Source organism: Crinia signifera, chromosome 5, assembly GCF_055691185.1.
Source record: "Crinia signifera chromosome 5, ASM5569118v1, whole genome shotgun sequence".
NCBI lineage: Eukaryota > Metazoa > Chordata > Amphibia > Anura > Myobatrachidae > Crinia > Crinia signifera.
In genome coordinates, this window is record NC_139221.1 from 333,039,529 (window position 1) to 333,058,826 (window position 19,298).

A 19,298-nucleotide genomic window follows, 5' to 3' on the forward strand; every position below is an offset into this window, starting at 1 on the left:
CTAGCTGTACATGATCCTTTCTGCATTCTCTACACCAGATCCCTGCAGATGTATATCATCTAGCTCTACATGATCCCTTCTGCATTCTCTACAGCAGATCCCTGCAGATGTATCTCATCTAGCTGTACATGATCCTTTCTGCATTCTCTACACCAGATCTCTGCAGATGTATCTCATCTAGCTCTACATGATCCCTTCTGCATTCTCTACAGCAGATCCCTGCAGATGTATCTCATCTAGCTCTACATGATCCCTTCTGCATTCTCTACAGCAGATCCCTGCAGATGTATCTCATCTAGCTCTACGTGATCCTTTCTGCATTCTCTATCTCATCTAGCTCTACGTGATCCCTTCTGCATTCTGTACACCAGATCCCTGCAGATTTTATCTCATCTAGCTCTACATCAGTGGTTCCCAACCCTGGTCCTCAAGTATCTTGTCTAGATCTATATGATCACTTCTTCATTGCACATCAGATCCCTGCAGATGTATCTTGCCTAGATCTACGTGATCACTTCTGCATTGTACATCAGATACCTGCAGATGTTTGGGCAGCAGATGAAAAGAGAGTCCCATAATGGAGTCTGTAAAGAATCCTCTATTGACAAACTGTGGGTCAAACGGGAGCATTTCATCCTTAATAACTGGGAGCATCAGCATCTCATCGGGATTAAAGTAATCCTGCTCAGGTATCTGCAAGAAAGAAAATAGGTTTACAAGAAATACGCACACAGATACAAAATTTATATATATATATATATATATATATATATATATATATATATATATATATATATATATATATATATATAGTCTTGGCTACGAGTCGTTTGTCTGTTTGAATAAGTCCTGAGTGCCGCTGCTATCCTCCCCTTGTACATGGGTTTATGCTTTGGCGTCGCCCCAGCTGAAGGCACCAGGCTCAAAGAAAGGTTTTTGGAGATTGGAGTGCCAGCCTACTATGGTATGTATGTATGTATGTATGTGTGTGTATATATATATATATATATATATATATATATATATATATATATATATATATACACACACACACACACACATACACACACACACACACACACACACCTCTTATTAATAAAAATGAAAGAAAATGACGGCACTCAGAGTCTGCAGAAGGATATCTGTGTATTGTTTTAGCAAAGCAATATATATATATATATATCTATATCTATATAGATATATATATATATATATAGAAGTCGAACAGTCTGGCACTCTGGACGAGACAAGCCAACCACCGGGGTGCCTTCCTGAGTAAAGTATAAAAATGGCTTTGGATCCACAACTGTGGAATCACGAGGCGGCACTCTCCGGGTTTAGTGCAAAATAAATTGTATTCAAATCATAACAAGCAAAAAAAAGTGCAGAAATCAGGTTGTGGATGTCAACAGTTTCGGGGAGCAATCCCCTTCGACCAACAGGGTAATGGTGTGCAGAACAACAAAACAAGAACGTTCTTGTTTTGTTGTTCTGCACACCAATCAGCGTCACTCAGGGGGTCTTGGTATAAGAGATATTTATGGGTCAACGTAAATCAATACATGTGCAACAAAGCCGACGTTTCAGTGCCCGCAAGCACTTTTGTCAAGACTGCACATTGTATAATGACAATAACTCGCACGGCGGCGAGAACACATACTCGCTCGGCGGCGAGACATCATAAGAATTTATACATACCCGTCCTTGATCCTTCCAGCAGCCGGGTGTGAGTCGCGTCCACTCCCACGGGAGAGGCGCTTATCACTGACGTCAGTCCCGACTAGGTTGCCAGGCAACAGTGCAGGACGCCGTCCCCGGCCACCAGTCAGATCCGTGCGGACCGGGCTACACTGGAAAAACACATATAGCTGGGCAAAACTATGCAAGTCAACAGAGTACATTAGCATTATGGTACGTGAAGACGTGGAAGCAATATTTAAAGAAAAGTGTGCCAGCTAAATCGTTCATTCAGACCTCCTGGTCTGATGGTTTGCAGGCGAAATATCCATTTCGATTCCAGCTTAAGGAGATTGCCATCTCTGTCCCCTCCCCGAATCGGGGCTGGTATATGATCGATTAAAATGAATTTCATGTCTTGGATGGAATGTCCAGCTTCTAGCCAATGTCTGGCTACCGGTTGATCAGATCTGCTGGTCTGTATGGCCTGATTGATGGCAGATCTATGTAAAGCCATACGTATCCTGGCTGTGCGGATAGTCTTTCCTACATAATGTAGGTTGCACGGACAGTGTAATAGATATATGACATGTGTAGTTTAACATGTCAACACATGTTTAATCTTGAATACCTGATCACCATGGGGATGTTTGAAAGTCTGACTGGTGATCATATTTTTGCAGGTAGTGCATTTAATGCATTTATAACATTCAGGTTGCCGTCTCATGAAGTTGGACATAGGTGCAATGTTCTTGAAACCTGTGACATCTGTGTGCATAACCATGTCTTTAATATTACGTCCCCTGGTATAGCAGGAAAGGGGTTGGAATGATTGGAGACCAGGTAGATCAGGGTCCGTTTTTACAATTGGCCACAGAGCTCGTGTGGCTCTTTGGACCACTGGGCTGGAAGTGGTAAACTGTTGTTTCCAGGGAAGGACCTTGGATACAGGTTTGGTAGTATTGGACAATAGTTGGGACCGAGGTATGGCTAGTACCTCCTGCTGGGTCTTCTTTAAGGTCTTTAGGTCATATCCTCTTTGATGAAACCTTTCCACTACCGCATTCGTGGCTGATGTGGCTGTTTCAATGGTGCTGGATATCCGGGCCACCCTCATTAGTTGGGACTTGGGAAGACCTCTCTTGAGGGGTTTAGGATGGTGACTTGAAGTTAATAATAAGGTGTTGCGATCTGTAGGTTTTGCATACACCTCAGTATGAATTCTACCGTCCACAATGCTGACCAAAACATCCAGAAAGTTAATGCTGTGATGTTGTATATTATACGTGTACTTGATGGGTGATTCGCTATTGTTTATCGATGTTAAGTATTCCTCCAAATAGGTGACCGGTCCATTCCATAGGAGGAACAGGTCATCGATAAATCGTACAAACATGTGTACGTGCTGGTTGAAAAGATGATTGTTCAGGAATTTTTCCCGTTCTTCTTTAAACATAAAAATATTGGCGAAGCTAGGGGCTACTGGGCTCCCCATAGCACACCCACTCTGTTGTTGGTAATAGTTGCCATCGTATAGAAAATAATTGCGTTCAAGTGTCAGTGTCAATAGTTCAATAAATAGGCCTTGATCCAAAATATTGATGTTATTTTCACGTAGGAACTGTGCCACAGCTGCTATACCTTCCCGTTGTGGTATGGACGTATACAAACTGTTAACGTCCATCGTGACTAAAATGGTATTGGATGGAAGACTGTCAAATGCGTTAGGTTTGGAAAGGAAGGCTGTGGTGTCCCGTATGAAGGTGTTTTGTTGTTGAATAAAAGGTTGTAAAATAATATCCAAAAGTTTAGACACTGGTTGAAACAATGATTGGTTGGCACTGATGATAGGTCTTCCAGGTGGTTTGCTGATGTTTTTGTGAATTTTTGGCACTGTATAAATAAGGGGGGTGACCGGGTGTTGTTGTAATAAGGATGTTACCAAGGATTGTTCGATCAGTCCATTAAGTGCTGCTTGTTGTAGAAGTTTATCCAGTTCCAGTTTGTATTCATATGTAGGGTCCCGTGTCAATTTTATATAAGTCCTGGTATCTGCCAGTTGTGCCTCAATCTCCTTGAGTGACGCGGATTATTGTCTACATTTATCCTTATCCCACCGTGGGCACCTGGGGCAGCTGCACTTTATCGTTGGGAGTGCCGGTTCTATACAGAACTATTGCTACTGGACACCGAGGTATCCACTCGGAACAAGGCACCCATTCCTGTCTACTTCTCTTGCGAGATACCGGTCCATTTTGCTGCGGACCATATCTACATTATGGAAACACAAGCCACATCTGGCCACCGGGCTATGCCCTCTACCAAGGGGGTTACCCATAGTTACAATGATACACAGGCGCAAAATATCTTATTTGATTCCACTGAGGACGACACCATGGTCGACACATCCTTAGACGACATAGCGAATCAATTGTTTCATCTTAAAAAAAAGAGAGGTGGACTATCAACTCCATGGGTCCTCTCTCTCAAAATACTATCGCCAACAACTTATCCCCAGAGGATTCCGAGTCCGCAACACCCCTACCATCGGGCGGTACAACCCGGACTTTTGTGTGAAATGGATAGGGATACTAAACAAGTGCAGCAATGATTTGATGCTGCTGGTAATTGAGGAGTCGGCTCGTGAATTGAAATTGGTACAAGAAAAAAATTACCACACTCGAAACGACCTACTCAGTACCCACAATACGCATTGAGAACCCTGAATGGTCCCTCAATTTAGTCCAGAAGATCGATTCATATAAGAAAGACCTGTTGAAGTTTAAGGCAAACAAACTGGATACAGTCACTAGAGACTATGAGGAGAACAAGGTCTATCGATGGCTAATGGGTGGTGAACCCCGATACCAGCAAAATCGAGGAGGTGTAAATAACTACCGCCGCCGTAGGGAAAATCACTCTAGAGATGTCCCTTCCTCTAACTCTGATAGTGACTTCAGGGTGAGGGAATCAGACGAACCCACACAAGGCTCTGCAGCCCCTTTAGAAGGACCACAGGCGGTCCCCAAACGCCCAAGAGGGCGACCACCCGTCGCGGGGGGGCAAAACGCGCGAACTACGTGCCCTGACCAGGACCTAATCTATAACCTCTCTAACCACATCTTGAGCCCATCTGAGATATCAGTGCTGAACAGGGGTTTATCATTTATCCCTACCAACAAGCACAATGAGCTGCAATGGCAGATAGACAAATATCGCTTTGAGCGCAATTTACGGCTCTAAGAACATTTTCAGGATCAACAACAAAATGAAACAACCACGGACATACAAGCCTTTGTCCGCTCAAGGTCAAAATCCACTTTCGACCCTCTCTCTTCCAATAAATCGATCCCTACTTTTTCCCGTCTTGTGGATGCAGCGGTGGTGAAATACAACCAAGCCCTACCCTCCATTCATCACAATATGTCACGCATGGAACAGCAGGCTCTAAAACAGTTATCTGAATACCGACACATAATAATACGTCCAGCAGATAAAGGGGGGGCTATAGTCATCCAGAATTTGGACGACTATAAAAAGGAGATTGAGGCACAACTGGCAGATACCAGGACTTATATAAAATTGACACGGGACCCTACATATGAATACAAACTGGAACTGGATAAACTTCTACAACAAGCAGCACTTAATGGACTGATCGAACAATCCTTGGTAACATCCTTATTACAACAACACCCGGTCACCCCCCTTATTTATACAGTGCCAAAAATTCACAAAAACATCAGCAAACCACCTGGAAGACCTATCATCAGTGCCAACCAATCATTGTTTCAACCAGTGTCTAAACTTTTGGATATTATTTTACAACCTTTTATTCAACAACAAAACACCTTCATACGGGACACCACAGCCTTCCTTTCCAAACTTAACGCATTTGACAGTCTTCCATCCAATACCATCTTGGTCACGATGGACGTTAACAGTTTGTATACGTCCATACCACAACGGGAAGGTATAGCAGCTGTGGCACAGTTCCTACGTGAAAATAACATCAATATTTTGGATCAAGGCCTATTTATTGAACTATTGACACTGACACTTGAACGCAATTATTTTCTATACGATGGCAACTATTACCAACAACAGAGTGGGTGTGCTATGGGGAGCTCAGTAGCCCCTAGCTTCGCCAATATTTTTATGGTTAAAGAAGAACGGGAAAAATTCCTGAACAATCATCTTTTCAACCAGCACGTACACATGTTTGTACGATTTATCGATGACCTGTTCCTCCTATGGAATGGACCGGTCACCTATTTGGAGGAATACTTAACATCGATAAACAATAGCGAATCACCCATCAAGTACACGTATAATATACAACATCACAGCATTAACTTTCTGGATGTTTTGGTCAGCATTGTGGACGGTAGAATTCATACTGAGGTGTATGCAAAACCTACAGATCGCAACACCTTATTATTATCTTCAAGTCACCATCCGAAACCCCTCAAGAGAGGTCTTCCCAAGTCCCAACTAATGAGGGTGGCCCGGATATCCAGCACCATTGAAACAGCCACATCAGCCACGAATGCGGTAGTGGAAAGGTTTCATCAAAGAGGATATGACCTAAAGACCTTAAAGAAGACCCAGCAGGAGGTACTAGCCATACCTCGGTCCCAACTATTGTCCAATACTACCAAACCTGTATCCAAGGTCCTTCCCTGGAAACAACAGTTTACCACTTCCAGCCCAGTGGTCCAAAGAGCCACACGAGCTCTGTGGCCAATTGTAAAAACGGACCCTGATCTACCTGGTCTCCAATCATTCCAACCCCTTTCCTGCTATACCAGGGGACATAATATTAAAGACATGGTTATGCACACAGATGTCACAGGTTTCAAGAACATTGCACCTACGTCCAACTTCATGAGACGGCAACCTGAATGTTAGAAATGCATTAAATGCACTACCTGCAAAAATATGATCACCAGTCAGACTTTCAAACATCCCCATGGTGATCAGGTATTCAAGATTAAACATGTGTTGACATGTCAAACTACACATGTCATATATCTATTACACTGTCCGTGCAACCTACATTATGTAGGAAAGACTATCCGCACAGCCAGGATATGTATGGCTTTACATAGATCTGCCATCAATCAGGCCATACAGACCAGCAGATCTGATCAAACGGTAGCCAGACATTGGCTAGAAGCTGGACATTCCATCCAAGACATGAAATTCATTTTAATCGATCATATACCAGCCCCGATTCGGGGAGGGGACAGAGATGGCAATCTCCTTAAGCTGGAATCGAAATGGATATTTCGCCTGCAAACCATCAGACCAGGAGGTCTGAATGAACGATTTAGCTGGCACACTTTTCTTTAAATATTGCTTCCACGTCTTCACGTACCATAATGCTAATGTACTCTGTTGACTTGCATAGTTTTGCCCAGCTATATGTGTTTTTCCAGTGTAGCCCGGTCCGCACGGATCTGACTGGTGGCCGGGGACGGCGTCCTGCACTGTTGCCTGGCAACCTAGTCGGGACTGACGTCAGTGATAAGCGCCTCTCCCGTGGGAGTGGACGCGACTCACACCCGGCTGCTGGAAGGATCAAGGACGGGTATGTATAAATTCTTATGATGTCTCGCCGCCGAGCGAGTATGTGTTCTCGCCGCCGTGCGAGTTATTGTCATTATACAATGTGCAGTCTTGACAAAAGTGCTTGCGGGCACTGAAACGTCGGCTTTGTTGCACATGTATTGATTTACGTTGACCCATAAATATCTCTTATACCAAGACCCCCTGAGTGACGCGGATTATTGTGTATATATATATATATATATATATATATATATATATATATATATATATATATACACACACACACACACACACATATTTCTGCTAATTTCCTCCCACACTCTCATTGGCTGCTGACAAAAAGTGTGTGTCCATATGGCAGGAAGTATAGAGCGTAAGTTCACCAGAGCAGTGACTGATGTGAATGGAGGCGCTATGTGTATATACGGCAGGAGGTATACAGCGTAAGCTCACCCAAGCAGTGATTGATGTGAATGGAGGCGCTTTGTGTATATATGGCAGGGAATATACAGTGTAAGCTCCCCGGAGCAGTAACTGATGTGAACGGAGGCGCTTTGTGTATATATGGCAGGGAATATACAGTGTAAGCTCCCCGGAGCAGTAACTGATGTGAACGGAGGCGCTTTGTGTATATACGGCAGGGAGTATACAGAGTAAGCTCACCGGAGCAGTGACTGATGTGAATGGAGGCGCTTTGTGTATATACGGCAGGGAGTATAGAGCGTAAGCTCCCCGGAGCAGTGACTGATGTGAATGGAGGCGCTATGTGTATATACGGCAGTTAGTATACAGAGTAAGCTCCCCGGAGCAGTGACTGATGTGAATGGAGGCGCTATGTGTATATACGGCAGTTAGTATACAGAGTAAGCTCACCGGAGCAGTGACTGATGTGAATGGAGGCGCTATGTGTATATACGGCAGTTAGTATACAGAGTAAGCTCCCCGGAGCAGTGACTGATGTGAATGGAGGCGCTATGTGTATATACGGCAGTTAGTATACAGAGTAAGCTCCCCGGAGCAGTGACTGATGTGAATGGAGGCGCTATGTGTATATATGGCAGGGAGTATACAGAGTAAGCTCACCGGAGCAGTGACTGATGTGAATGGAGGCGCTTTGTGTATATACGGCAGGGAGTATAGAGCGCAAGCTCCCCGGAGCAGTGACTGATGTGAATGGAGGCGCTATGTGTATATACGGCAGTTAGTATACAGTGTAAGCTCCCCGGAGCAGTGACTGATGTGAATGGAGGCGCTTTGTGTATATATGGCAGGGAGTATAGAGCGTAAGCTCCCCGGAGCAGTGACTGATGTGAATTAAGGCGCTATGTGTATATACGGCAGTTAGTATACAGAGTAAGCTCACCGGAGCAGTGACTGATGTGAATGGAGGCGCTATGTGTATATATGGCAGGGAGTATACAGAGTTAGCTCACCGGAGCAGTGACTGATGTGAATGGAGGCGCTATGTGTATATATGGCAGGGAGTATACAGAGTAAGCTCACCGGAGCAGTGACTGATGTGAATGGAGGCGCTTTGTGTATATATGGCAGGGAGTATACAGAGTAAGTTCACCAGAGCAGTGACTGATGTGAATGGAGGCGCTATGTGTATATACGGCAGGGAGTATAGAGCGTAAGCTCCCCGGAGCAGTGACTGATGTGAATGGAGGCGCTTTGTGTATATATGGCAGGGAGTATAGAGCGTAAGCTCCCCGGAGCAGTGACTGATGTGAATGGAGGCGCTATGTGTATATATGGCAGGGAGTATACAGAGTAAGCTCACCGGAGCAGTGACTGATGTGAATGGGGGCACTATGTGTATATACGGCTGGGAGTATACAGAGTAATCTGAGGCAGGTGAGGATTCTTTAGTGGGTCAGTGGAACCACACTTACTTTTTAATCCTGTCTCGAGTTCACAAAGCAGTTTCTTTAATTCCAAACCATATGGATGCTTCTTCAGCTTTCCAAAACAAACACTTACTTTCTAATTCTTTCTCGAGTGCACACAAAGGTATCTTTAAACTTCCTCTCTCATATATCACAGTGATAGTATGGACATAGGTAGACTTACATTGGTATTCAGTCTCGCGTACCCGTAACAGTTTCTTTAAAGGATTCTCCAGAAGTCTCGGTAGGTGCACAAGATTTATTCATAAACACAAAAGGATAAAATACAGGAAAATCGGGCTGACAGTTCTCCGTCCCCAAGCGCTGCAGACGCTAAAGTGGAAAGTCCTTCTAATGCGGTCCCGATCTCCGTCTAAGACGCTGGTGAGTGATACACCAGACTGCACAGCACTCCCGTCAACGCGTTTCGGATTGCTCCTTTATCAAGACGTCTTGATAAAGGAGCAATCCGAAACGCGTTGACGGGAGTGCTGTGCAGTCTGGTGTATCACTCACCAGCGTCTTAGACGGAGATCGGGACCGCATTAGAAGGACTTTCCACTTTAGCGTCTGCAGCGCTTGGGGACGGAGAACTGTCAGCCCGATTTTCCTGTATTTTATCCTTTTGTGTTTATGAATAAATCTTGTGCACCTACCGAGACTTCTGGAGAATCCTTTAAAGAAACTGTTACGGGTACGCGAGACTGAATACCAATGTAAGTCTACCTATGTCCATACTATCACTGTGATATATGAGAGAGGAAGTTTAAAGATACCTTTGTGTGCACTCGAGAAAGAATTAGAAAGTAAGTGTTTGTTTTGGAAAGCTGAAGAAGCATCCATATGGTTTGGAATTAAAGAAACTGCTTTGTGAACTCGAGACAGGATTAAAAAGTAAGTGTGGTTCCACTGACCCACTAAAGAATCCTCACCTGCCTCAGATTAATCCAGTTCAAAAGCAAGTTCTTCAATTAGCGCTGGTTATCCTCACACCCCTCTGCCTATGGTTTCAAAATTGTGGAGAAGTGGATAGTCTCCAGAGGATCTACATAGCTGCTTCTCATTAGCGCCAGTTTATGTCATTTTTTGTGTAAAGTATACAGAGTAAGTTCACCAGAGCAGTGGCTGATGTGAATGGAGGCGCTATGTGTATATACGGCAGTTAGTATACAGAGTAAGCTCCCCGGAGCAGTGGCTGATGGGAATGGAGGCGCTATGTGTATATACGGCAGTTAGTATACAGAGTAAGCTCACCGGAGCAGTGACTGATGTGAATGGAGGCACTATGTGTATATACGGCAGGGAGTATACAGAGTAAGTTCACCAGAGCAGTGACTGATGTGAATGGAGGCGCTATGTGTATATACGGCAGGGAGTATAAAGCGTAAGCTCCCCGGAGCAGTGACTGATGTGAATGGAGGCGCTTTGTGTATATATGGCAGGGAGTATAGAGCGTAAGCTCCCCGGAGCAGTGACTGATGTGAATGGAGGCGCTATGTGTATATACGGCAGGGAGTATACAGAGTAAGCTCACCGGAGCAGTGGCTGATGTGAATGGAGGCGCTATGTGTATATACGGCAGTTAGTATACAGAGTAAGCTCCCGGAGCAGTGGCTGATGTGAATGGAGGCGCTATGTGTATATACGGCAGTTAGTATACAGAGTAAGCTCACCGGAGCAGTGGCTGATGTGAATGGAGGCGCTTTGTGTATATACGGCAGGGAGTATAGAGCGTAAGCTCCCCGGAGCAGTGACTGATGTGAATGGAGGCGCTATGTTTATATACGGCAGTTAGTATACAGAGTTAGCTCACTGGAGCAGTGACTGATGTGAATGGAGGCGCTATGTGTATATACGGCAGTTAGTATACAGAGTAAGCTCACCGGAGCAGTGACTGATGTGAATGGAGGCGCTTTGTGTATATACGGCAGGGAGTATAGAGCGTAAGCTCCCCTGAGCAGTGACTGATGTGAATGGAGGCGCTATGTGTATATACGGCAGTTAGTATACAGAGTAAGCTCCCCGGAGCAGTGACTGATGTGAATGGAGGCGCTATGTGTATATATGGCAGGGAGTATACAGAGTAAGCTCACCGGAGCAGTGACTGATGTGAATGGAGGCGCTATGTGTATATATGGCAGGGAGTATACAGAGTAAGCTCCCCGGAGCAGTGACTGATGTGAATGGAGGCGCTATGTGCATATACGGCAGGGAGTATAGAGCGTAAGCTCCCCGGAGCAGTGACTGATGTGAATGGAGGCGCTATGTGTATATATGGCAGGGAGTATACAGAGTAAGCTCACCGGAGCAGTGGCCGATGTGAATGGAGGCGCTATGTGTATATATGGCAGGGAGTACACAGAGTAAGCTCCCCGGAGCAGTGACTGATGTGAATGGAGGCGCTATGTGTATATATGGCAGGGAGTATACAGAGTAAGCTCCCCGGAGCAGTGACTGATGTGAATGGAGGCGCTATGTGTATATACGGCAGGGAGTATAGAGCGTAAGCTCCCCGGAGCAGTGACTGATGTGAATGGAGGCGCTATGTGTAAATACGGCAGGGAGTATAGAGCGTAAGCTCCCCGGAGCAGTGACTGATGTGAATGGAGGCGCTATGTGTAAATACGGCAGGGAGTATACAGAGTAAGCTCACCGGAGCAGTGGCTGATGTGAATGGAGGCGCTATGTGTATATACGGCAGGGAGTATAGAGCGTAAGCTCCCCTGAGCAGTGACTGATGTGAATGGAGGCGCTATGTGTATATACGGCAGTTAGTATACAGAGTAAGCTCCCCGGAGCAGTGACTGATGTGAATGGAGGCGCTATGTGTATATATGGCAGGGAGTATACAGAGTAAGCTCACCGGAGCAGTGACTGATGTGAATGGAGGCGCTATGTGTATATATGGCAGGGAGTATACAGAGTAAGCTCCCCGGAGCAGTGACTTATGTGAATGGAGGCGCTATGTGTATATACGGCAGGGAGTATAGAGCGTAAGCTCCCCGGAGCAGTGACTGATGTGAATGGAGGCGCTATGTGTATATATGGCAGGGAGTATACAGAGTAAGCTCACCGGAGCAGTGGCTGATGTGAATGGAGGCGCTATGTGTATATATGGCAGGGAGTACACAGAGTAAGCTCCCCGGAGCAGTGACTGATGTGAATGGAGGCGCTATGTGTATATATGGCAGGGAGTATACAGAGTAAGCTCCCCGGAGCAGTGACTGATGTGAATGGAGGCGCTATGTGTATATACGGCAGGGAGTATAGAGCGTAAGCTCCCCGGAGCAGTGACTGATGTGAATGGAGGCGCTATGAGTAAATACGGCAGGGAGTATAGAGCGTAAGCTCCCCTGAGCAGTGACTGATGTGAATGGAGGCGCTATGTTTATATGATATATAAATGACAGCATCTATTAAATATTCTGTACAGATGTACAGGTACATGTGAGATTTGTTTCCTGGCACTGGAGGTCTCTCTATAGACACCTCTGTTATCTGGCTGTCTCATCTCTCACATGATGGGGAGGTCTCTCTGTAGACACCTCTCTATTATCTGGCTGTCTCATCTCTCACCATGATCGGGGGTCTCTCCTGGTAGAAGAGCTGTAGATATTTCTCCATGGCTTCTCTTTTGGTCTCCTTGTTGCTCACGCGTCTCACGGATGGTCTTAGCTTCCCGTCCCGGATAAGACAGAGTTCCTGATTTCTAGCACTGAGCAATGACCATTCCTGGGAATGTGAAATGACTAGATGAAGACCCTATCATACATAGCACACGATTGGTGTACATTCTCTATGTACCTGGTCTCTCTCCCAGAGTCCTGCACCATTCACTGCACTGTACAAAGAGTTCCCTGGAGGCCTTAAATACGAAGAGAAAAATGAAAGTGTGAACAGAAAATAAAGAAGGCATTACAGTGACAGGTGACCTACCTGGTGACTTAACCAACATATACCCTGGTGACCGCCATACAATGACAGGGGATAGCATTATTACCTAACATATACCCTGGTGACCACCATACAGTGACAGGTGAAAGCATTATTACCTAACATATACCCTGATGACAGCCATACAGTGACAGGTGAGAGCATTATAACCTAACATATACCCTGGTGACCGCCATACAATGACAGGTGTGAGCATTATTACCTAACATGTACCCTGGTGACCGCCATACAATGACAGGTGAGAGCATTATTACCTAACATGTACCCTGGTGACCGCCATACAGTGACAGGTGAGAGCATTATAACCTAACATATACCCTGGTGACCGCCATACAGTGACAGGGGAGAGCATTATTATCTAAAATATACCCTGGTTACTGCCATAAAATAACAGGTGAGGGCATTATTACCTAACATATACCCCGATGACCGACCATACAGTGACAGGTGAGAGCATTATTACCTAACATATACCCTGATGACCGCCATACAGTGACAGGGGAGAGCATTATAACCTAACATATACCCTGGTGACCGCCATACAGTGACAGGTGAGAGCATTATTACCTAACATATACCCTGATGACAGCCATACAGTGACAGGTGAGAGCATTATTACCTAACATATACCCTGATGACCGCCATACAGTGACAGGTGAGAGCATTATAACCTAACATGTACCCTGGTGACCGCCATACAGTGACAGGTGAGAGCATTATTACCTAACATATACCCTGATGACCACCATACAGTGACAGGTGAGAGCATTATTACCTAACATATACCCTGATGACCGCCATACAGTGACAGGGGAGAGCATTATTACCTAACATATACCCTGATGACCACCATACAGTGACAGGTGAGAGCATTATTACCTAACATATACCCTGATGACCGCCATACAGTGACAGGTGAGAGCATTATTATCTAAAATATACCCTGGTTACTGCCATAAAATAACAGGTGAGGGCATTATTACCTAACATATACCCCGATGACCGCCATACAGTGACAGGTGAGAGCATTATTACCTAACATATACCCTGATGACCACCATACAGTGACAGGTGAGAGCATTATTACCTAACATATACCCTGGTGACCGCCATACAATGACAGGCGAGAGCATTATTACCTAACATATACCCTGATGACCGCCATACAGTGACAGGTGAGAGCATTATTACCTAACATATACCCTGATGACCACCATACAGTGACAGGTGAGAGCATTATTACCTAACATATACCCTGATGACCACCATACAGTGACAGGTGAGGGCATTATTACCTAACATATACCCTGATGACCACCATACAGTGACAGGTGAGAGCATTATTACCTAACATATACCCTGATGACCACCATACAGTGACAGGTGAGGGCATTATTACCTAACATATACCCTGGTGACCACCATACAGTGACAGGTGAGAGCATTATTACCCAACATATACCCTGGTGACCGCCATACAATGACAGGGGAGAGCATTATAACCTAACATATACCCTGATGACCACCATACAGTGACAGGTGAGAGCATTATTACCTAACATATACCCTGATGACCGCCATACAGTGACAGGTGAGAGCATTATTACCTAACATATACCCTGGTGACCGCCATACAGTGACAGGTGAGAGCATTATTACCTAACATATACCCTGGTGACCGCCATACAGTGACAGGTGAGAGCATTATTACCTAACATATACCCTGATGACCACCATACAGTGACAGGTGAGAGCATTATTACCTAACATATACCCTGGTGACCGCCATACAGTGACAGGTGAGGGTATTATTACCTAACATATACCCTGATGACCACCATACAGTGACAGGTGAGAGCATTATAACCTAACATATACCCTAGTGACCACCATACAGTGACAGGTGAGAGCATAATTACCCAACATATACCCTGGTGACCGCCATACAATGACAGGGGAGAGCATTATAACCTAACATATACCCTGATGACCACCATACAGTGACAGGTGAGAGCATTATTACCTAACATATACCCTGATGACCGCCATACATTGACAGGTGAGAGCATTATAACCTAACATATACCCTGGTGACCGCCATACAGTGACAGGGGAGAGCATTATAACCTAACATATACCCTGGTGACCGCCATACAGTGACAGGGGAGAGCATTATAACCTAACATATACCCTGATGACCGCCATACAGTGACAGGTGAGAGCATTATTACCTAACATGTACCCTGATGACCGCCATACAGTGACAGGTGAGAGCATTATTACCTAACATATACCCTGGTGACCGCCATACAGTGACAGGGGAGAGCATTATAACCTAACATATACCCTGGTGACCGCCATACAGTGACAGGTGAGAGCATTATTACCTAACATATACCCTGGTGACCGCCATACAGTGACAGGTGAGAGCATTATTACCTAACATATACCCTGATGACCACCATACAGTGACAGGGGAGAGCATTATTACCTAACATATACCCTGATGACAGCCATACAGTGACAGGTGAGAGTATTATTACCTAACATATACCCTGATGACCGCCATACAGTGACAGGGGAGAGCATTATAACCTAACATATACCCTGATGACCACCATACAGTGACAGGTGAGAGCATTATTACCTAACATATACCCTGGTGACCGCCATACAGTGACAGGGGAGAGCATTATAACCTAACATATACCCTGGTGACCGCCATACAGTGACAGGGGAGAGCATTATTACCTAACATATACCCTGATGACCGCCATACAGTGACAGGTGAGAGCATTATAACCTAACATGTACCCTGGTGACCGCCATACAGTGACAGGTGAGAGCATTATTACCTAACATATACCCTGATGACCACCATACAATGACAGGTGAGAGCATTATTACCTAACATGTACCCTGGTGACCGCCATACAATGACAGGTGAGAGCATTATTACCTAACATATACCCTGGTGACCGCCATACAGTGACAGGTGTGAGCATTATTACCTAACATGTACCCTGGTGACCGCCATACAGTGACAGGTGAGAGCATTATTACCTAACATATACCCTGATGACCACCATACAGTGACAGGTGAGAGCATTATTACCTAACATATACCCTGATGACCGCCATACAGTGACAGGTGAGAGCATTATTACCTAACATATACCCTGATGACCGCCATACAGTGACAGGTGAGAGCATTATTATCTAAAATATACCCTGGTTACTGCCATAAAATAACAGGTGAGGGCATTATTACCTAACATATACCCCGATGACCGCCATACAGTGACAGGTGAGAGCATTATTACCTAACATATACCCTGATGACCGCCATACAGTGACAGGTGAGAGCATTATTACCTAACATATGCCCTAGTGACCACCATACAGTGACAGGTGAGAGCATTATAACCTAACATATACCCTAGTGACCACCATACAGTGACAGGTGAGAGCATTATTACCTAACATATACCCTGGTGACCGCCATACAGTGACAGGTGAGAGCATTATTACCTAACATATACCCTGATGACCACCATACAGTGACAGGTGAGAGCATTATTACCTAACATATACCCTGGTGACCGCCATACAGTGACAGGGGAGAGCATTATTACCCAACATATACCCTGGTGACCGCCATACAATGACAGGCGAGAGCATTATTACCTAACATGTACCCTGGTGACCACCATACAGTGACAGGTGAGAGCATTATTACCTAACATATACCCTGGTGACCGCCATACAGTGACAGGTGAGAGCATTATTACCTAACATATACCCTGGTGACCACCATACAGTGACAGGGGAGAGCATTATTACCTAACATATACCCTGGTGACCGCCATACAATGACAGGTGAGAGCATTATTACCTAACATATACCCTGGTGACCGCCATACAGTGACAGGTGAGAGCATTATTACCTAACATATACCCTGGTGACCGCCATACAGTGACAGGGGAGAGCATTATAACCTAACATATACCCTGGTGACCGCCATACAATGACAGGCGAGAGCATTATTACCTAACATGTACCCTGGTGACCGCCATAGTGACAGGTGAGAGCATTATTACCTAACATATACCCTGGTGACCGCCATACAGTGACAGGTGAGAGCATTATTACCTAACATATACCCTGATGACCACCATACATTGACAGGTGAGAGCATTATAACCTAACATATACCCTGGTGACCGCCATACAGTGACAGGGGAGAGCATTATAACCTAACATATACCCTGATGACCGACCATACAGCGACAGGTGAGAGCATTATTACCTAACATATACCCTGGTGACCACCATACAGTGACAGGTGAGAGCATTATTACCTAACATATACCCTGGTGACCACCATACAGTGACAGGGGAGAGCATTATTACCTAACATATACCCTGGTGACCGCCATACAGTGACAGGGGAGAGCATTATAACCTAACATATACCCTGATGACCGCCATACAGTGACAGGTGAGAGCATTATTACCTAACATATACCCTGATGACCGCCATACAGTGACAGGTGAGGGCATTATTACCTAACATATACCCTGATGACCGCCATACAGTGACAGGGGAGAGCATTATTACCTAACATATACCCTGGTGACCGCCATACAGTGACAGGTGAGAGCATTATTACCTAACATATACCCTGGTGACCACCATACAGTGACAGGTGAGGGCATTATTACCCAATATATACCCTGGTGTCACGATCCCTCACTTGATTGGATCCCAAAATGATAGGTCTCCCATTGTGTGTATTATATATGTTATATCTTATATTCTTTCAGCTTAGATGTGACCTAAGTGGCTGGGACAATATGGCCGACAGGTTGTGTCCTGTGACCTGAATGTATATAGGCAATTCTGTCTTCTAACAAGACGACCAGACCACGGGTTCTACATTTTGGTGCATAATAATTTGACATGTGCAGATAAGGAAGCCACAAAACTTCCTGGCTAGTCATAAATCCATCCAAGGGTGACGAGATATAGATCTCATGTCATGTGGAATAAACCCCCTACCCTGTCTGTTGCCCACAGTTTGTAAGGAGCTCCTAACTGTCCATTATCCAGCAGTGAGCTGGTTAAACCACAAGGGCGGGGGCATAAATCTGCAGGGTATAACGGTCTCTCTATACACTGGGGCAGATGTATTGAGCCTGGAGAAGACATAAAATGGAGATAAAGCACCAGCCAATCAGCTCCCAACTGTCATTTTCAAACACAGTTCATTGGCTGCTGCTTTATCTCCAGTTTATCTCTTCTCCAGGCTTAGTGCATCTGGCCTTCTGTGTGTTCTTCTTGGGGGATCAGTGAGTAGGCTGGACGTGACCCTGTGTTCCTGTGCAATCCCCTACAACAGATTCCTAGTACTTGGTGGAAGTTAGGTCCTGACATAGGGTGTGGTATATGGTCCCGACAGTCATTAGCCCGACGTCGGGACCCCGACCTTGTGGGCTCGCTGCGCTCACCACCTGTTCTATGTTCCATCTATGGGGGTTGTGGACCCCCACGAGGGAGAATAGCCGGTGGCCGCCGGGATCCCAACGATGGGGTAATGACTGTCGGGAAACTGTCCGGGACCCCTGACATATTTATTTCGATGAGATCTCTATGTATTTCCTGTCTGTTTGTAATTGTTCTGTAATCATACCTTGGAATATTTTGTTTGAATTAAAAGATAATTAATTCTAGCGTATTCTCCATGTCCTTAACATGTGCGGCCTGGATACAGATAAATGACAAAAGGAATATCTGATATCCATATTATTATTGATTTTTGAATTTCCTTTTGCTGGTGGCAATTAGTTTATGAATTTTACCATTCACACATGCTGGAGTATCCATAATCTTCGGTAGTGATACTGAGATTGAGGTATCTGTAGAATTGGCGACCAGACCGTGACATGACTGCCATACGGTGACACATCAGAGCATTATCACCTAACATTAACCATACAGTGACAGGAGAGAGCATTATAACCCAATATAACCCTGGTGACCGCCATACGGTGACACATCAGAGCATTATCACCTAACATTAACCATACAGTGACAAGAGAGAGCATTATAACCCAATATAACCCTGGTGACCGCCATACGGTGACACATCAGAGCATTATCACCTAACATTAACCATACAGTGACAGGAGAGAGCATTATA

The 19,298-nt window shown here is 45.1% G+C and overlaps 1 protein-coding gene across 1 annotated transcript in view; it reads right to left on the bottom strand.

Annotated features, from left to right (window-relative positions):
• WDR97 (WD repeat domain 97) overlaps positions 1-19,298 on the bottom strand; it is a 305,848-nt gene that overhangs the window by 92,835 nt on the left and 193,715 nt on the right. The window contains exons 12-14 of the mRNA XM_083145263.1: positions 12,945-13,005; positions 12,717-12,872; positions 538-693 (exon numbers count right to left, since the gene is read on the bottom strand). Of these exons, the coding sequence (XP_083001389.1) occupies positions 538-693; positions 12,717-12,872; positions 12,945-13,005 (373 nt within the window). The remainder of the gene's footprint in view (positions 1-537; positions 694-12,716; positions 12,873-12,944; positions 13,006-19,298) is intronic.